General features: G+C 49.1%; 1 protein-coding gene and 1 gene segment (V, D, J or C); both read right to left on the bottom strand.

Moving 5' to 3' along the window:
* The window catches only part of LOC120601021 (T cell receptor beta constant 2-like), a 64,423-nt gene that overhangs the window by 12,076 nt on the left and 31,596 nt on the right, over positions 1-20,751 (bottom strand).
* LOC120601024 (anionic trypsin-like) lies at positions 7,440-10,781 on the bottom strand. Its single transcript, XM_039860649.1, has 5 exons — positions 10,742-10,781; positions 9,593-9,755; positions 8,366-8,619; positions 7,849-7,985; positions 7,440-7,589 (listed from the first exon to the last, which is right to left on the bottom strand). Exons 1-5 carry the CDS (start codon positions 10,779-10,781, stop codon positions 7,440-7,442), a joined length of 744 nt encoding a protein of 247 aa, XP_039716583.1.

A 20,751-nucleotide genomic window follows, 5' to 3' on the forward strand; every position in this document is an offset into this window, starting at 1 on the left:
ACACAGCTGCAGATGGCTGTGGCAAAACCCGCCCGCCCGGGGGCCTCCCTCCAGAGGGCAAGTCTTAAGCCCCTGGCAGCGGGGATGGCCGCCTTTCCCTGCCGGGGTTCGTGGCTCTGGACCAAAGGGATTTTAGGGCGAAGGCCCGAGCGTAGACCCGTGAAAGGGAGCGAGGAGGAGGCGGCTTGGGAGGCCAGGTGCGCCCGGGAGAAGAGCAAGGAGCGGGCCCCGGACTGGAGACTGAGCGCCAACCCAGCCGCGCCGAAGGGAGGACACGCAGGGCCCTGGAAGCCCCCCAAAGACGAGAGAGTTCCCTCCGCCAGGGCCGGAGGGAGAGACAAGAGTCCTGGTCTAGGGGACAGTGCTCGTACTGCCCCCGTCCTTCGCCTTACCTAGGACAGAGAGCCGAGTCCCGCCTCCAAAATGCTGTGCCTGGTTGTTCCACAGTACAACATAAGGGTGGAAAAACCCAGAACGGCTGGCGTGGGGCCCCTCCTTCCAGAAGCTAACACCTACCCGGGACCCCTGGGAGTGACTCGGAGCGCCCCGACTCTCTGAACCCTTCCCCTGCTGTGTTCTCGCCCCTGCCCTCCCTGTGGGGTCCTCCTGGAGATCCCCCCTTACAATCTGCTCTCCCCAGGGAGCCTCGCGCTTACCCAGGACAGAGAGCTTGGTTCCGGCTCCGAAAAACAGTTTCTCGTTATTCGCACAACACTAAAGCCTGGTAGGAAAACTGCCCTGCTCCCTCCCATGCCTCCTCCCCACGTCCACCTGCCGGACCACCGCCTTCTGTCTCTTTAGCAGAATTTTAGCTCCAGAAGGAGGCGGTGGTGGGGACAACTGTGCCACCTGAAATGCTGCGGTCAGAGGACCAATTCAGTTCTGTGCGGTCCTCCCTACCCTCCTTCTGGGTCCATCTCCTTCCTGCGTGATAAAAATGACAGCTCTGAGTCCAGAGGCTCTTCCATCTACCTTGGCCATGATGGGGCACCCTCTAAGGGGACAGGAGATGGACAAGGTGACCCCTTCCTAGCTGAGACTATCTGCCTCTGTGGGAGGGGACTCTGGGCTTGGCACGGCCAGGCCATGAAATTACTGGAGATGGAGCCTGTCCCCTCCTGTCTGCATCAAGGCAAGAATTCTGATCTTTCTGATAAAAACATGCTTTAACCTAAACCCCCCAAATGGAAGCTCCGTCTGGACCACTAGCCTTCCGTTCAGACTCCCAGCCCTCCATCCCTGACTCGCTTACCTACAACAGTGAGCCGGCTGCCATCCCCAAAATAGATGGTGTTTCCAGAGCACAGCCTCCCAGATCCACTTCAAAACCCCCCTTATCTGCTGAGCACAGCTGGGATTCGGGGGTGGGGGCGTTGGTGATCTCTTCCCTCACAGAGCGACCAGCCCTGTTTTGGGCACCCTGCATTCCCTTCCAGAGCTTGCCCTTTCCCCTGGACGGTGAGGGAGGAGGACACAGCGTGGCCTCCTAGGAAATCCAGAGCAAGGACAGCTACGAGCCTCTGCCAGCAATGGAAGATGGACCGATGTCAGGGATTATTACTGACCCCTGGGCCATCTCCTGTCTGGGGTAATAACCCAGAGCCACCACCCTGCCCTGCTCTGCCCTAACCGCCAAGGCTCAGCCATGATGAGTTCACAGAGAACCTCCAGGTGGCTGGGTGGCTGTGTGCCCTTATAGCGACCCTCCTCTGAATTCGTTTCCAGACCCAGAGATGACATCTCTTTGACCAGGACCCAGAGCTGGGTCATCCCTCGCCTCTCACGTTTCGTGGGGTAGAGTCCTCCCTGGCTGTACACCCCCCGGAGAGCCCGGCCTTACCTACAACCGTCAGCCTGGTCCCTGCACCGAAGGTGTAGTCATAATTAGCACATCAGGATATGATCACTCCAAAATGTACGCTTTGGACCCGCTGTTCCCCACAAGGATCCAGGAGAGACCTAGGGTATGTCTTACCTATGACTGTGAGCCTGGTGCCATTTCCAAAGAAGACTTGAGTGTTCGCACAGTGACAGGGGACAGGGAGGAAAACAGATCTGAGCTGTGGAGAGGAGGGGCTCTGGCTGGTGTCTGGAGGACCCTGGGATGAGAGATGTCCCCGTGTGCTTGAAGAGAATTGTACAGAACATTTTTGACTTTGGGGCCAGAGTTCAGAGGGCCCTTTGCCCCCTTCTCGAATGTCTCCAGGGGTCCATCGAAAGGCACGTGGGCCTGGAGAGGAGGCCAGGGTCCTAGTATCTCTGGCTTCTTTCTTTACAGAACAGGTCACCTCTGGCATGCCTTCTCTCTGACCTTGTATCGTCTCGGGTCCTGCAGGGGTTGGACGAAGGGCTCTGCCCGAGTCCTTCTCCTGTGAGGCCACCAAGGGGTCCTTCTTACATCTGGGCTCTCTGCCTGCAAACCAGTTCTGATCCAGGCCTGTTCTTATCCGCGGCCTTGACTTGACCGGCGGACAGGGATGAGGAGGAGACCCTCAGAACCAAGCCACCCAGGGCTTGTGACCTGGGAGAAATCCAGAGGGACCGTGGAGTGGGGACAGGCAAGAAGGTTTTTGTAAAGGTTTCCTATGGAGTTGAATCACCGTGGCCCCCTGTCCCCACAATGTTACAGCTTTGTACAAAAACGCCCCTCCCATGGGCCCGCCCCTCAGATTCTGAAAGAAACCACCAGAGCAGCTGTCCTCTGAGGGTGCTTGAGTTTGGGGGCGGTGACAACCGCCACGCCCACCCCATGGTGTGAAGTGGTGTCAGGTTCAGGTCTGGGGCTCTCTACTCATACTCTTTCTTTAGGATGTTCTTAGCTCCTTAGCTGTGTGTCTTTGTGAGGCTGCCTGCTTCAGGGGTTTGGTTTTCCCCCCAGCCCGGTATCCACCCCCCCTGCAGGCTGTCGTCACAGTGGGGAGCAGCCCTGCCAGGAAGCGGAAGCCACTTTTTACCCTGGGCCTGCCCCCGAGGCCATGCCACTCAGAGGTCACTGGACTCCATCTCTTTGGCTCAGCCCCTGACCTCTGGGGGTGGTCTGGAGGGAAGCTGAACGACAGGGAGCTGCACAGCGGCATGGCTTTCCGAGGCGTGGACCAAGTGAGAGCGAGAGCTCTGTGTGTCCCTGAATGGGTGTGGGCCAGAGAAGACCACAAGTGTCCATGTGGATTTCAGGTGTCAGAGGGAGGTCCAGGAAGTTGGGGGACATGGGTGTGGAAAGCTGGGTAAATAGTCTCGGGCACGTACAATCACATGGTCGCATAATCACAGTTAACTTTCTTCCTCTTCTCTGAAGGGCAGACACACTTTACGTTGCCATTATAGGTATTTTAATTTCCCTGCATGTGATGACCTTGAGATTTAACCGCCAGTGAAAGCCTAGATCTCATTTCACTGGATGGTGCTTCCTTTGATCACCTTTCAAATGATGACTTAAAATCTAGAAATAAAAAAGACAAACTTGACTACATAATGATGACAAAGTTACACGGGAAAATAGACACAGAATGAAAACATTTTTCAGTTCTCATCAAAAAGGCGAATCTTCCCAATGTATGAGAGACTCCTGGAAATCAGCAAGAAGATAATCCTGCAGTCCAATAAAAACAGGCAAAGAATAGATGGTTTAGACGAAAGGTCCAAGTGGTGCTTAACTGTAGGGAAAAAAATCTTGCAACGATAAACGTGAACTAAAATTACGTCGAAATGTCGCTTTTCACCAGTTTGAGAAAACTGAATTGAGGGAGAACATTCTATTGGCCAAGGTGTGATGAAATTGCACTTTTATGTATAGTAGTCCACCCTTATCCGCGGTTTCATGGTCCACAGTTTCAGCCACCCGCGGTCAACCTTGGTCTGAAAATATTAAGTGGAAAATTCCAGAAATGAACAGTTCATAAGTTCCGAATCACAAGCCGTTCTGGGTGGTGTGAGGAAATCTGGTGCCTTCCTGAGTCATGAATGACCTCTTCGTCCAGCGTCTCCTGTAGCTGTCCCTCGGCCATTGGTCACTTAGCCGTCATCTAGGTCATCAGATCAACTGTCCGGGTATCTTAGGGGTAGTGTTCAATGAACTCTTATTTTACTTAATAAGGCTACATTCACATAACTTTTACTATAGAATATTGTTATAATTTTTCTATTTTATTAGTAGTTATTGTTAATCTCTTACTGTGCCTAATTTATAAGTTAAACTTTATCATAGTATGTAGGTATAGGAAGAAACGTAGCATACGTAGGGTTCGGTACTGTCTGTGGTTTCAGGCACCCCCTGGAGGTCTTGGCACTCATCTCTCGCAGGTAAGAGGGGACTTCTGCACTGATTGCTGGTGGGGGTACAAAATGGTACGATTTGGAAACACCTATAAAGATCACAAATGCATTTGCTTTTTTCACCCAGAAATTCCACCTGTGGAAATTTGTCCTGTAAATATTCGTGAATGCAAATAAAAAACGTGCATAAAATATTTGTATTGTTTGGATAGTAAAAATATTAGGGAAAACTCAAGCGCCCATTGGTAAGGGCAAATGAACAGTGAGACATACAGAAAATGGAATATTATTCGATGCTGGAAAAGAATGAAAATGTTTCATATTGTTGTGGAAAGTTCTCTAAGATACATTTTAACTGGGAAAAAGCAATCTACACGATAGCATGCCTTTTGTCTAACAAAGGGGGAAAATGAAGTTTATATTTTTGTTTGCTTCATTCTGCCCAAGAAATGCTGGAAGGATACAAAGGAAACACATAAAATGATAATCTATTAAGAATGAGTGAAGTAGACAGAAGTAGAGAGGAAGTAAAAGCCAACTTTATTATATTGTTTTGATAGTTGAGCTCTATAGTTATATTATCTATTTAAAATAAAATAAAATTTTCAAAGAAAATAAACAACAAAACAGTACTTTAAGTTATATTTCAAAATCTACTACTTAAAAAAAACCCCTTGTTTAATTTACAAGGTTTTTATCTTTTTCCTAAGAAGATCAGTTTTTTGGTCCTGAATTTGCTCAGCGAATCTCCATTCACTTAGGAAGCATGTGAAAATGCATTACATCTGAGAGGTCCCCGGGATCTTTTGAGTTAAAAATTCTAGGATTGGGTTTGCCAATTTGTATTTACATAAAAAATCAAGCACGAAATTACCCTGGGTATTTCCATTTTGGTGCCAGGCTTAGGGACCCACTGCTTGTCCCCTTTCTAAGAGGAGGACAGGTGTCAGTATGGAGAAGGTCAGAGTGCGACCTGGTGGTGCCACGGGCTGTGTGCAACGGTGTGGCTCTTACAATTTAGGGAAAAAAGAAAACGGGAAGATAATCTGGATCAGTTAGGTGGTGCAGACTGGGATCATTCCTCAGTTTGGGCAGCAGGGGGCAGGCTTTCCTTATTTTTTATTTTTAAAATTTTTTTAGATCTAAGTGACTGCAATCTCAGTGTGGCCACTTGAGGGGGTGAGAAGACTGTGCATAGCGCTCCTGGGGAGACCTGGAGGGGAAAGCGAGGTTATCTGTATGCCTTTCTCAAGGCGTGTGTTGGGATGTGGGGAGGAGATACACAAATAATATCTTATATATGCGTAATTCTTGAAACCTTTGAAGCACGCGAACACACTCATTTCCACCCCAAATTTGTCTCCTAATTTACTCAGATGAAACTGAAACTCGAAGAGGTTAAATGCGTTGCCCAAGTCATGCCTGATGAAGAGACAGAGCTGGAACCAGTGCCTCTTTACTTTAGGTCCGGGGCTCCGGTGGGGGCCGTTGCCCCTCGGGGAAGCCCACAGCCCGGAGCCGGGCCCCCCAGGCTCCCACCCAGGCCCCCTACTTGTGTCTGTGAGGCCTTGGGCAAGCTTCCAAAGCTCTTTAAGCCCCAGTCTCTTTATCTGTAAAACGGGGATGATGATAATAACACTTACTTTATGGAGTTCGTGGGAGAACTAATAAGATAATTCACATAAGGGTTTATGGTGGAGCCTGAAATAGGGGAAGCGTTAGCTGCTGTTGTTTTCGCGGAGGGTGTGGCCTAGACCGTCTCTGCCCTATCGGTTCTCAGGCTTTAGCGTGGTCACAGTGACTTGGAAGGCTCGTGAGGATGCACGCGTCTGGGCCCCCATCCCGGATGTTCTGACTCAAAGGTCCGGAGTGGGGCCCAAGAAGTCGTGCTTCTCCTAAATTCCCAGCTGATTCAGGTGCTGCTGGTCCAGGGACCCCACGTGCAGAACCATTTTCAAGAAGGCTTTTTCTTTCTTTGATACTCCTAGGTCGTACTTTCTTCTTTCGATCACTGGGGGCTTGTTATATTCGGGGCGTTGCTTGATAACTAGATACACCAGGACGAACAAGACCAGATTTTTTCCCGCAAGGAGCTCACCTTCGAAGGCCAAGGTGGACGCATCCGTATTTACTAAGCGGCGTGAGCACGACTGTGATGGAAGCCAGCGTGGATTAGGAGGGGGGACAAAGGGGCCAGCGCAGGGTGAGGGGCAGAGGTTGGGGGGGCGGGGAAGACTTGTCTGAAGTGGAAGTGAGCCGGGTGGGAAGGGTGGGAAAATGGTCAAGAGAGACGGACTAGCAGTGTCCAGAGCCAGAGGTCGAGGGGCGTGGCTTGCTGGGGGTACTTCTGAGGGCGCAGCAGGAGCAGGGAGGCGGGTGGGGAGGCGAGGCTGGAAACTCAGGCAGGGGCAGGGCAGGGAGAACCCCGGAATCCCAGATGAGGAAGCACTGGAGAACTGATGTGACCAGCAGGACCTCTTTGTACGGAGTGTTGGGAGGTGGGCAGGAGGCCAGAGTCCTCAGGAGCGCGGTGAGGCGGGGCCTGGGCTGGGCGGGGAGGCGGAGCAGCTGAAGGACCAGGCTGTGGCAGGATGGACCGTGGGGTGGGGCAGAGCGAGCACGGGCTTTGTGGCCCCGCGCATGAGGAGTCCGACGCCAGATTTAGCATTTGCTGGGTGAGGACCATGGGTAAAACACCCCCCACTTTCTTGTCGGTACCCCTGGAATACAAACTACTCCGGAGGGAAGGGCGAACTAATTATGAAGATGTCTGCAAAGCACTCAGTACGGTGTGCACATATTGGTGTCATTAGGAGAGGTGAACGGAAGGCGAGTTTCTCTGGAGCTTGAAGGAGGGAGACCCCAGGAGCCTCCCTTGTCTCCCTCGGACACGTGAAATAGGGGCCAGTGGGCTTTCTGCTGCCAAGAGGGAGCACAAGCTGGGTGAGTAAGAGCGAGTGACAAGGGTACTCAGAAGAGGCCAAAGTGCTCCGTCTTTCCCTAGACGGGGTTGCCCTGCTCCTCTGTAAGGGGCAGGACCCCATCTAACCTCAGGTAGGAGGATATTTCCCAGAGCCGGGGTCTGGAGGGAACAGGCACACACACAGGCGGTTGGAGCAAGGTCACTTTATTAGCCTAGTGGTGGCAGAGGGACAGGGGTGGGGGCTTTAGTTGCTGGCCACGGTCTTCTTAATCCAGTCCAAGAATTTGCAGACTTTGGTGTAGACGCCAGGCTTGTTCTTCTGGGCGCAGCCATAGCCCCAGGAGACGATTCCCTGGAGCTTATTGTTGCAGACCACGGGGCCACCAGAGTCGCCCTGGGGAGCAAGAAGGTAGGACAGGTTTGTAGGAAAGGGAGACTATAGCCCTTTGGCTATAGACTATATATATGTGTAATATATACATAATATATATATACATATATCTGTAATATATATACATATATATGTGTAATATATATGTGTGTATACACATGTGTACATATATATACATATATACTACACACATATAGACTATAGCTGTCTTGGGGGTTCGCATTCCACTCCCGGGGTCTCAGTGCATGAAGGAGACAATCACCTGGCAGGAGTCCTTGCCGCCCTCCAGGTAGCCAGCGCAGAACATGTTGCTGGTGATCTGCCCAGGGTACGCGGCTTCGCACTTGGCCTGGCTCAGCACGGGCACGTTCAGGCACTGCAGCAGCTCGGGGTAGTTGGCTGTGAGAAGTGGGAAGAGATGAAGGAAGAGAGAAATGGGGGTCAGGCCAGGACGGGGGACGGTAACCCAGGGCTGACCACTGAGGGCGGCGAGGAGAGGAGCCCAAGTATGTAAAACCCCAGTGAGGAGCCGTGAGCCTTCGTTCCCAGCACGACCATCGCGGACCTCTCCCTAGAGAGAGATGACAAGTGCGATGTTGGTCCTGCCTTTCCGTTCCGGGGTCCGTGCCTGCAGACTGTGCACCTCTCTGGTGCGGAGCACAGAACCCCGTGCGCAGTGGACGCTAGACGTCACCTGCAGACCGGAAGCGAAGGGGAAGGGGACCCTCGGTTACGGGGAATGCTAAGTCGGCGGCTGCAGCCGCGAGGGCCCCACTCACTTCCAGAGCTCAGGGTGTTGCCCCAGCCGGAGACGAGGCACTGGGTGCCGGTGGACGCGCAGGAGCTGGGCAGGGAGACGGTGGACACCCGGCTGTTGAGGGCCGCCGTCGAGGACAGCTTGATCAGCATGATGTCATTGTCCAGGGTCTGGCTGCTGTAGCTGGGGTGGCGGATGACCTTGGCGGAGTTGATGAACTGCTCGTTCCCCTCCTCCTCTTCGATGTTGTACTCTCCCAGCCTCACCTGGATGCGGCTGGCGGGAGGGAAACGTGGGGAGGGCTCTTCTCCGCATCCTCACCTTCCCCGGGCTCCCGGCTCCGCCCAGGGTGGGGGCGTGGTGACAGCCGGGGCAGTAGAGGGGTGGGGGGCAGTGCGGGAGTGATTGGAGCACCTCTCTGCTTCACAGGTTGGTGGTAGTGGAGCGGGACGATGGTTCCCCCATCTGCTTTTTTTTAGCTACCTTTCCCATCCCCCCAACCCTCCGGTGTCACACGGGCATGCCTCGTCCTCTGTAACTTTGCTAGGACAGCCATGACTTCTACTTCCTCCCTTCCTGGTCTGATAAGCAAGGTCATTCTGTGCGACCTAATCTGGGGGGTCTCAAGGTGTGGCCCCCCGTACCTGCAGCAGCAGCATCACCTGGCAACGTGTTAGAAGTAGGACATCTTAGTTCCCACCCCGGACCTACTGAATCAGAAGCTCTGGGGGTGGGACAGGGCTGCTCCGAACCAAGGGGCCCTCCAGGTGACTCTGACGCCCGGGCAGCTCTGAGGATCCTTGGTCCAGGCAGTGATCCTCAGTCCGCTATAGCGCAAACTCACCAGAGGTGGAGAACACAAAACCAACCTCACCCACGTCCAGACCCCTCTTCCTGAAAACCCGGAGCGATTGCTCTGGCATAGGACCCAGGCATCGGTATTTTTCGAACATGTCTTAGGTGGTTTTACATGCATCCACCTGGCGAAGGTTACTTGTGCAAAGTCCTTGCCTGTTTTCCCGTTAGGCCGTACACCCCAAATAGTCCCTCCCTGCTTTTATGACCTGTAACCCCTGCCGTTTTACCTATTTTTTGGGGTGTGTGTGAGAGGCTTCCTACGTGTGCCCCTCTTCACCCCACAACTTCTCCTCTCCATCACCCATCTCACCCAACTCCAGGTCTCCCTTGGGCTGAGCCATGCCCTCCGAGAGGGCTGGCCACGGCTCCGGGGTCAGGGCCCAGCACTTACGACTTGTAGCAGTGAGCGGCGGACACCACCCACTGGTTACTGATGAGGGATCCTCCGCAGAAGTGGTAGCCAGAGTTCAGGGACACCTGATAGGGGACGGAGCCCTCCTTGCAGGTGTAGCCCCCCACGATCTTGTCGTCGTCGTCATCAGTGGAGAAAGCAACTTGAGTGGAGGGAAAAGCCAGTTCAGCAGGTGAGAGGGGCGAGCCCCAGGCGCTGTGGCTGGATCGTGCTAATGAGCATCCCTCGACAAGCACAGCAGTGACAGGCAGCGAGGAAGCACTGCCATCCTTAGCCACTACCAGTGGATGTGGTTCTCCTAGTCTCTGTGTGTCTGCGGAGCCTGTAGCCAGGGACCCTGCAGGGCTCCAGCCCAGACCTCTCCTGGGGCACCAAGAGGACGAGGATCCACAAAACCCCCTCACAGCGCACAGAATGTGGTTTTCTCACCCACCCGATGCTTCCCTCTCTCTCGCTCCTCACTCCTCTCTTCCCCACGGCCCTGGGAGCCCCGGATTGTCAGGACGGGTCAGCCTGGCTAGGAAAGTCTCCGGGCTGTGTAGCTCTGACTGTAGCCAGCTTCTCCCACAGCCCACATCTCTGCACTGGGGCCAGGGAGGGCGGCCCCAGGCCCATCAGGCATGGACCAAAGTAGGTGCTGTTATTGGCCAATAGGATAGAATAATGCTCTCAACCTTGGCTGTATACACCTGGGAAGCTTAATACTACCTGGGAAGCTTAAAAATTCAGTGCACAGGATACACCCCAGGCCAAATAAGTCAGCATTTCTAGGGCTACGTAGGACTCTGGCATGAGTGTTCTCTCAGCCTCCCTAGGTGGGTCTGGGCTTAAGAACGGCTATGGCGGAGCTGGCCCAGAGTTGTCAGAGCTGAGCCTCAAGTCTCCTGGTTTGTTTCCCGGACCACCTTCGCCTGTCTCCGTTTCCAGCCTGGATGAGCGATGGGGCCGGGAGAGGCGTCAGGCAGAAGGCGAGAGAGGCGAGGCTTAAAAAGAGCCCAGGAATGGGAAGGAAGGGTGCGGGCAGGGGAGACGGCGTCTCAGAAACAGGACAGGCAGCGCGAGCGGTGGGGCTCGTATCTCAGCCGGGAGAGAGGAAGCGTGGGGCCTGAAGCCACGCCCGGAACTCACCAGCAGCTCCCACAACGGCGAGGATCAGGAGAGGATTCATGGCTGCAGAAGTGTAGCTGGGTGGGTGGTGGAGAGCCTTTATACCTCCCAAGGTGAGGGAGAGGGGGTGCCCGTGCGGGTGGGGGGTCGCCGCTCCTCCCAGTGCAAACACACCTGCAGCTTTCCCCTTCCCAGAGTCTTGCATCAGTCCCGCTGTGTTTGGCCACAATGTGGGTTTGTACCTACAGGTGATAAGAAAAGGAAGACCAGCTGATTCCTAGAAGGACTCTGGGATAGGGTGAACAGGGGAAGCGAAGCCCCCCTACATATCACAGCTGGGCCTCGTTAAGCTGAAGAGATGAGGCTTAGGAGGAGGAAGACTGACCTAGGGCCCTAGAAACCCTCTGGCTTCGTGGAGATTTATTCCACTTACTAAGGAAGGGCCGATGTTCGTAGCGAACTTGGCTGATGTGTATCCCGGAGCCTCCTGATAAGAAAGAAGTCTTCTCTAAGTCTACGTCTGTGAGCATGAAGACCCCTCTCTCAAGTCTGAACCAGTGGACAGGAGGGTCAAATCTAAGCTTTGGGGAACCAGGATCCCAATGTCAAGAGGTGATGAAAGGGAGAGGCAGAGTTCCTTGGGAGTCAGCTGGCTCTCCTTTCTACCCAGGCTTGTGGAAGGGGGCCAGGGTTACGTAGGTGTCTACCTTATGGAGAGGAGCAAGGGTTACGTAGGTGTCTACCTTATGAAGGGGGCAAAGGTTAAGTAGGTGTCTGATGATACATTTGGGGATGGAAGACCAACACCACATTCCTCCTGTCCTTCCCCATCGGGACCTTGGTCTTTCTCACCACTCACCCTGTCATGGGGGTCTCTTTCAGCCGCCTTCTTGTCACCCTGGGAGTCTGCACTAACGGTGATGAAAATCGCCCCCCACGCTAGGAGCTGACAGCCTGACCTAGAATTACATGCTCCAGATCAGACATTAGAAAGGGTTTGGACGACGGTAAATTTGGGTTCTGATCAGAGAATCAGCAGTAGGCAGAGGGATTAGCATGGGATAAAGGGGTCGAGTACCAGGTAATCGATAAAGAAGAGCGGGGAATTCTGAAATTGTCTACTTTAGATGCAATGAAACTATCGTGCTGGGCTCCATACAGAGCAAATGTTCCCAGAAATGATCTCGGTTTGGGACCTGCATGGCCGCCAAGACACAGCCTTATAATTTATTGAGGCTATGACCCGGCCAGAGCGATTTGGGGGTACACCAGTGTGGGGCACATGGGGTCGAGAGGGAGCCATGGGGTGTCTCCTGGTGCAGTTCTCCGCATGGCTGGAAGCCAGCTTCTCCCTAAGTGACCCACTGCTCAGAGCTCACCCTCTCACCTCTGACGGGCTCATATCTGGGTGGGGATAGTATTTGTACAGGGCCTGACAGTTTTTAAAGAGTTTCCAGTCACACACACACACACACACACGTACACTGATTTTCATTTGTGTTGAGTTTCAAGTTTGACTTCACAAATGTTTTAATTCTGAGGTATGCAGAACAAAATTATTTCCCTCTATGGCAGATGAGACTAAGGATCAGAAAGGTTCTGTCTTGCTCCAAAATACTGATATAAAAATGACCTCAAGGCTCCAGGAAGACATGGAAAGTGTGAAGCATGAGAATTGCCACAGGTGGCATCTAAAAGGTGGTTTACTTGGGAACAAGTCAGAGGACAAACAAACTACATCCTGATTCCTTCTGATGCTTGTCTCCCTGGCAGCAATAGAAGATTGAATTAATCTTCAAACCTGGCACCTGGTCTCAGAGCCTTACCTTGCCATGGCTCCAGACCCCTCTAGGCCCATCTAAGGCATGGGTGACACATCTCTCTGTGCTCACAGGTAGCTGACCCAGGTTATGGAACCTCAGTCATAGGCAATCATCCTGTAATGTTACCAGATATGCTATTTTGTTTTATCACCTTGCTGTGATAAAAGGCTTCACAGGAAGTTCTGCTTCAGAGGATAAGGAGAAAGACTTATTGTAGGTATCAGCGTGCCCTGGACAGGTACGGGGAGGCGATACTTGGTAGAAGACAGGAAATTATTTTGGGACAAGGGGGACATTTTTTGGATTGATGCTTGTGACTCTGATGCTGTATAAAAGGGAACTATCCAAGAGCTGGGGGATTTTCTGTGTCTAAAGCCTTAAGACTAACTAGCCTTCTGATATTTTGGGGTGCTGCTTCTTACAATAAACTATCACATCCACAACATAGGCCAGTTTTCCTCCAAGTAGCTGGAACCACCTTACAGGCAGAGAAGATGGGTATAGGTAGAGATAATTAATTACCTCACACTCCAAGTTCTGATGTACAGGATGGATTGAGGTCCACCTTTGCCCCAATTTAATTTGGATAAGTCTGTGTAGCTCTTGGTACCCTTCATTCTGGACTATGGATTCCTTTGCCTATTTTTCTGAGACATCCTGCTAGATTGTAGAAGTGCTCGATAGAGCAAACTACCGTCTTTTAAATATGATAATGATGAACCGTTGGTCCATGCTTACTATACTAAAAACATTGCGTAAGTCTGTCATGGCCCCTTTTCCACTTTATTATCACAACGACGACCATTTCATAGAGGACAAAATGAGCTTTGGAGAGGTGAAGTACCGTGCTCGAGGCCATGCGGCCGGTCAGGTGCAGAGATGGGATCTGGGCGAGGTAGTCTGACGCTAGAACCTGCATCACCGACCATGGCTTCTTCGGCGTCTCTTCCTCTTATTCTGTCCTCAGTGCAGCCTCACGAGGTAGGCGGCTGATGCCGTTTTCTTCTTATTCTTCTTCTTTTCGTCCATGGAGAATCTGAAGCTCAGAGGTTAAGTGAACTTCTCCAAGGTCACCTGGCTAAGGCATGAACAGATGACACTAGAACCTCTCCCTCTTCGTGCTGAATCTTGAACCTGCCAGTGGTCTGTAAAGCAGCTTTTGCTCAGATTCTGAGTTACTCATTTCTTTTCTTAAAAAAAAATTACTGTCCTCCCCAAGTGCCCCCAGCTCAGGTTCTTCTCCTCAGCTCTGAGTCAGCTCCTCCTAGGGCCCCAGTGTCCTTGGCCAGATTTTCAAATTCCAGGTGGTCTTCCCTCCCAACTCCAGCTCCCTTCCTCCTCTGTTATTTTTTTAAAACTATTTCCCTCATGGCACAATTTCTCTTTATCCAATATGAACAATTTTCTTGACTACTCCAGCCTGGGGGGTGGGGGAGTGTCACCGAATCTGGATAGTGAAGGGGTGCTCTGTGCGACCCACAACCATTGAGTGAGATGAGGTGTAGACTGGTCATGGCTGACGAGCGGAATGGAGTGGCCTCCGGTCCTGCCCACATCCCTCTTGCTCCCCGCCTGGAAGCCATGGAAGACATGCATGTTTTACGCCCGGAGGCAAGTCCATTTCCATATTTCATGTGTTCTTCCAGCTTCCGCAGAGGAGTGAATTGGGGAAGCCTCTAGCGATCGAGGCTTTTCATCTAGGTTGGTTTCTGTCACAGACTGATCTTTCTGTTCACGTTTCATTCACTCTTTGTCCCATCCCTGGACCTATGAGAGCTGCTTAAGTGGCTTCAGCGCCTGCTGGAGAGTAAGCGGAAGAAGAGAGTAAGCAGGAGAGAGTCTCGGAGGACCCCCGTGTGGGCTGTTATTATTGTAACAGTCATGACCACCTCAGTGGTACTCAGAGTTTAATACATGACAAGTGTATTTATTTTTCTAAACCATATTCGATCCAAATCGAGCTCCACAAACTCAGTTTGGTGAGAAGCCAGTCGGAGTTTCTCTATGAACTTGGCTTATAAAAACTAGATTGTTTTCCTACAGGCCAACCTGTCCGGGAGCCTCTGCAAAAAGATCCCTAGATTCAAAACTGAGTGCTTCACCCACACAGGTACCGACACAGTTCCAAGTTGAAGACCATCTTCTGCAGGGCCACGTGTTCGAGCAGGTTCCGGGCGTATGCATCTAGAACCCATAACATCTGTTCCCTTTCCCAACCCTGGGGAAGGCAGCAGAGGGGGCTGGCACACGTGGTCGGGCTGTCTTTCTATTCAGGTATAAGGGTTGAAGCTTCTGTTCCTTCCCTTCTAGTTCATTTCTTTATGAGCTTACACTGTCTAAACTCAAATGCTTTTGTAGAGTTTATCTCCAGGGATGTCCATACTGCTTGGCCAAATTTCCTTCTTTTCTTCTGAATCCTATTTCTCCGCTTGGTGTGTTAGTTCACTAGGAATGCCATAACACGATATCACAGATTGGGATGGGGGGCGGGGTTTAAACAACAGCCATTATTTTTTCACAGTTCTGGGAACTAGAAGTCCAAGATCAAGGTTGACAGGATTGTTTTCCCCCGAGGTTTCTGTCCTTGGCTTGCAGATGGACTTCTTCCAATTGTGGCCTCACGCCAACTTTTCCTCTGTGGGCACAGCCCTGGTGTGTCTCTTTGTATGTCCTAATCTCTTCTGATAAGGACACCGGAAAGCCTGGATTAGGACCTACCCTAATGACCTCAGTTTAACTTAATTAGCTCATTAGAGACTCTATGTCCAAATACAGTCACCTTCCAAAATCCTGGGAGTTAGTATTGCAACACGTGAATTTTGAAGGAACACGACTCAGTAAATACACTCAGTAAACATTTCCTGAATTCCTGTGATGCTCCCGTGGTTTTACTAAGCTACAGGGGGACATGACAAAGAAGATAGAAAAGGCCCTGGCCATCATGGCATTTACCTACATTTGTGTGTATAGCAATGTGAGACAGACAATAAATAAGAATATATGTAAATATATAATGTATATATAGTGTACATATAGTTATATCAGACAATGATGATGTCATTACAGTAGGATAAAGTGATAATAGATGTGACTGGTGGCCTGGTCAACAGGTTTTACATTCAGTAAGGTGGTCAAGAAAGATCTGTTTGGGGAGATGATATTTGAGTTCAGCTCTGAATAAGGAGGAGCCAGCCATGTGAAGGTGGGGTAAGGAAGGCTGTTGTTATTCCTTGCTGAGTTTATAACAGAAATAAATCGACGCACGTGACCATTGCTTTTTAAATTACGTAACTGTCATTTGGCGTATGGATTTTTACCTTGCCATTGGTTTTGACTGTAAAAACTGATATATAAAAAATGGTCATCGATGTATCGAACTATTCTTATAAAAGTTCATGTAAAGTGTATTGGACATGAAATAGTATTTATGAAATATTGTTGAGCTAAGAGAATAAATTATAAAATTATGTATTGTGTGATCTAACATACTTAAATGAGTGATTTTAATTTTTCCCATTTTAATAATCTGTGCATTTTACAATAACCTGCATTATCTTATAGTTAAAATAGCTAAAACAAAGAGAATCTATTGTAATAATAAATAAAATTTTCCCAGAGAGGACAATAGCTAACCTTGAGGAAGGAATTGCTAATGGTAAAATTTCATGTATTACAGTGAGAAATAAATTTATTGTAGTAACTAAAATAATTGTATGTTTTATCTCTAACAGGTACAATATTATGTACTTTATATGGATAATTTCATCTCGTTCTTCTAACAAACCCTCATTCTTCATTTTTCTGGGTATCATTATTATCCTCATTTTATATATGAGGATATATAGATAGGTAGTATAATTCGTTCAAGGTTACGTCCAGTTATAGAGCAGTGGAATCAAGTTTTAAACTCAGGTCTGCCTGCTGGCAGAATTCAAGTGTCTAACCGTGGTGTTTTATTGCTTCTTAGGACAAACTTTTGCTGGAACATGGGAAGGTGCTTACAATCCACGGCTTATCCATAGGCGAATCCTGACTTCTCAGGAAAATGAGAGCTTGAGGCAGGAAGGTAAGCTAGCACAGGACCAACTAGGTCCAATGGGCATACGTGTGGATCTCTGTGGCCAGTGGATCAGAATGAATGAGAACTGAGCAAAACCCACTGGCTCTTATGCAGGAATAGGAGTGTGACAGGACTCGCTCCTTTATGAAGCCAGGATACTAAGAGCTACGAGTTTAGCGAAAGGGCCAATTAAAAAAAAAAAATTACATAGGCAGGTAACGAGGATTATTACTTTTCTTGGTCTTGATTTGGGGTGAAGGATTAAAATTTTCTTTTCTCTGAATATTCATGGCCACTGAGTTGCCGGCCCTTTGGGGTTTGGGATAGACACAGTATGAACGAGAAGATATATGTTGAGAATTGTAAAAAAAAATGATATCAGGTCTGTTGTATCCTAATTGCTTGACACAGGCAAAAATAAATATTTCCTGGAAAACCCACCTTTATTCCAGGATTTAAAGAATTCCCCAAGATGAATTCGTAATATCAAATTAGATGATGCACAAGGAAATACGCCTCCTTGAGTGAGAGTCAGCAGAACGTACAATCAAAACCAAATGCAAAAAGTCATCAGATGTTGGCATTAACAGGTAAACATTCTAAATGGAAGCTTAATATCCTTAACAAATAAAATAATTTAAAGATACAGGAGGAGCAAGATGCTTTAAAAAATGACCAATCAAAAAAAGAAAAAAAAAAAAGACCACTTGTACTTGCAAAAGACCCAGGTAGATGTCCTAGAAATAAAAAGTTTAAATTAAAAAGTCAATTGAAAGGTTAAATGGTTTATTGGAGCTGAGATTTGAATTAGTAAGCTGGACAGTAAGTTGAAGAATATGACCCATAATGCAGCACAGAGAGGCAAAAAAGAAAATGTGAATGAATAGTTCAGAGTCTAGATGATAGTGTGAGAGAAAGATGAACAGAGGATAGATCTATACCTCGGACCATCTGTCCTGCTATAAAATGTGGACAACCAGATCTATGGGCTGAAGCTCTGGCCTTTCAAAGGATTTCCCTTCGCCACTACCCTTCAGAAATACACTGTGTTCAACTGCAGTGAGCATTCAGAAATAAAGAACAAACCTATCTAGAAAACAGGCCCATGTTTTCTTCCGACTAGAAATAGGAATTTCCCATGAAGCCTTGGGTGTGATTTGAGGGTCAAAGAGTGAAGCAGAGTAGGTCCCACGAGGCTGAGACTTGCTCTTGAAATTAAATTGTCCCTTCTTCCAGCTATGTTTGAGTCTTGATTATACATTTTCCACTTGAAACAGAAAACTCTGTGCTTGTCCAGCTTTACAGTCTGTGGATCAGATAACGTCCAGTTCTGAGTACCGTGTTGAGTTCAGTAAAGAGCCAGGAGCAGCTTTTCGAAGGCAGAAGGGTTGTTGGCAGGTAGAGGAGAGTATGGTTTAGCACCAAAAACTCTTTACATTTGCCTTGAGACTCTCTAATTAGGGAATGCCAGGCGCATCTCTTTCTCCATGATGGATGATATAAGATGCAGCAGCTTATCTCTCACTTAGAGTGGATGTTCCAATATGTCCCACACCTCTGGACTACTCACTCGAAGCTCATCTATGTGGCAGGTCCCTGAACTTTGCAGATTTTACATTGGTCTGGATTATGCATATGTCACAGTGAGGCATCTAGAGTGCTTTATCGTTTCTGTTTGTGAAGAACAATCAGCATAATGCCATTGGAGCAATGGACGAGTATGATACTAAGATGACGAAGGGCCTTCTGAAGTATATTGGTAGAGAACAGGCTAACTATAGCCTTAGGATAAAATAGTTAAGGGGTATTTCTGACTCTGCCAGTTGAAGGCAAACTGTATCTGACTGTCTTTACTGAGCTTTTCTAAACACTCTTCTGGAAGCAATTTTATCTTCAGCCTCCCAGTAGCCAATCTTCTTGTCTGTGGATGGAGCCCTCCAGCTAGTCCTGCAGAGTCTCCCTCCATCCCCACTCTATACATCTATGCTCATACTCACCCACAAGCAGGCGAGCAGCCATCTCTGCCCCAGAGCTGTGGTTTCCCCTCCAGCCTGCCTCGACAGGGTCTTCAAACTCATCTGGATGACAGCTGGGGAGGAGGGATCTGAGGTTCTTGCTCAGGTCTTTGATCCCTGCCCAGCACTGTGTCTCCAGCGCTGCAGAAGTAAACGCTGCTGTCTTCAGGGCTCAGGTTGCTCACAGTCAGAACGGAGAATGTTAGGTTTGGGCGGCTGATGGGAAACTTGTCCTTGGTAAATCCACTTTCATAAGTGACCTGGGAGCCCTGATTTGCGGTTGCAATCAATGTCAAGCTCTGTCCTGGAAGCTGACGATACCAGAACATCAAGGTAAGTTCGCGATCAGCTTGACACTGCATCGTCGTGAAGGTCCCGTGTTGACAGATGTCCCTGCTTGGCTTTTGAGAGAGGACAGCACCAAACACAGAGCCTAGTTACAGAGAGATAGAGAAACCCATGAGGGTTGACCAGCTTGTCCCCAGGAAGGTCTTTTTACTATTTCCTCCAATATCACGTTGCCTCCCAAAGAACCCAGACGTACTGCCTCCATTTTGTTCTGCCAACTGTTATTCTGTAAGAACCCTCTAATCATCTCCCCATCACCCACCACCCTGACCAAAGGCCTCAGACCCTCTACTCCTCTATTCAGCATCAGTATTAACCCCAGACTTCCCCACAGGACAGGGCTCATACCTTGTCCCAAGAGAAGTAGCAGGAAAGTCAGCATCTTTAGGTGAAGGTCTCTCCTCTTCCCTGAGAAAAGGCACTAGGAAGTCAAACTCAAGTTCATCTTTCCTCACCACTGTGTAGTTCCCCCCCTGCTGGCCCTCTGTTCCCCTCCTGTAGTCTGAAGTCGAGTTGCTGGAGACTGGAGACCAAATTAGTCTGCCCCCTAGTGGAACTGTGTGACTCTTCACTTAGGATGGATCTTCACTGCCAAGGCGTCCCAGCATTCAGCTGCCATCCGCCCACCATGCATATGCCACCTCCCATCCATCATGTTTGAGCACCACGTATATGCTACACTTTGGGCATAAAGCAAGAAGGGAAAGCATCATCGACCTTGAATAAATAAAGTTTTAGAATATGAGGGAACCTTATGACTCAGAATTTAACTGCCTGCTGAGTCTTCATTTCAGTTGTCTCAGAGTGTACTCCTTTTTCCTCCTCCAGCACATACTCCAGTAAACTGGCTTCTACTCCTGAATTCCTCCCTCCCAATAACTGGCATCCCCTCTCTTCTTGCCCTCTAGGCTCAGAAATTGATCTTTATTGCCTTTTTTCTCCTCACCATCTTCATTTATCAATTAGCAACTTAGATGCATCGTATTTCTATTGTCTCTCATATCTCTCCCCTCATTTTGATCATCCCAGTCATAACTATTTGGTTCCTCTTTACTTAACCCATGGACTTTAGTGACAAGGTTTCTTCTATTCTAATTCAGCTCATTGTGGCCTAGGAAAGGGATCATCCTGCTGTAAAATGTGACCGTAGTGCTGTGACCATTTTCTGTTTTCTCACTGATTTTCCCTATCGTGTAACTACCTAAAATACTTTGATTTTGCATAAAAGCTGAGCTGATTTTTTTGAGCACTTACTCCATGCTTTACATGTATTGTTTCAGTTTATCTACAAATTAGGCTACTATTATCCCATTTTTACAGAGGAGGAAATTCTATAGATATGACATAAAGATCTTCAATAACCTGTCCAAGTACACATAATCCAAGAGTAAGCGACAGAGGCAGGACTCATATTCATGTCTAGGTGACCCCAAAGCCCAAATGTTGCCATCAGTACTATCAAGGGTTGCCTGACTTTCGCAGCCACTGGTGCCTTAGTAGAGTAGAATCTGGTGGAAATGAAGGAATTCTAGAAATTCTTGCAAAATGAACCTACCTTATTTCTTTGATTCTGAGTTTCCATCTATTATATAAGAGGTACTGTTATAGATATAATTGTTATTTTTGGATGGTGGCTAATACTACTACCTTAGAAATGAACATCGATTATGAGACTTACCCATACTTCAGAAAAATAAAACTGAACAACACTTTACCTCATAACAGAAGAACTGTGACATGGTAAGGATAACAACATTTCGGTAACCCTTTCCAATGGTGTGTGTG

Source organism: Pteropus medius, unplaced genomic scaffold (genome assembly GCF_902729225.1).
Source record: "Pteropus medius unplaced genomic scaffold, Ma_sr-lr_union100, whole genome shotgun sequence".
Classification (NCBI taxonomy): Eukaryota; Metazoa; Chordata; class Mammalia; order Chiroptera; family Pteropodidae; genus Pteropus; species Pteropus medius.

What these genes read in the sequence shown, in the direction of transcription:
- LOC120601024 (XM_039860649.1), bottom strand. Translation starts at nt 10,781, where the DNA reads ATGAATCCTCTCCTGATCCTCGCCGTTGTGGGAGCTGCTG. An exon ending in CGCCGTTGTGGGAGCTGCTG is followed by an intron (nt 9,756 to 10,741) that starts GTGAGTTCCGGG and finishes CCTCCACTCAAG; the next exon opens with TTGCTTTCTCCACTGATGAC. An exon ending in GCCGCTCACTGCTACAAGTC is followed by an intron (nt 8,620 to 9,592) that starts GTAAGTGCTGGG and finishes CCCTCCCGCCAG; the next exon opens with CCGCATCCAGGTGAGGCTGG.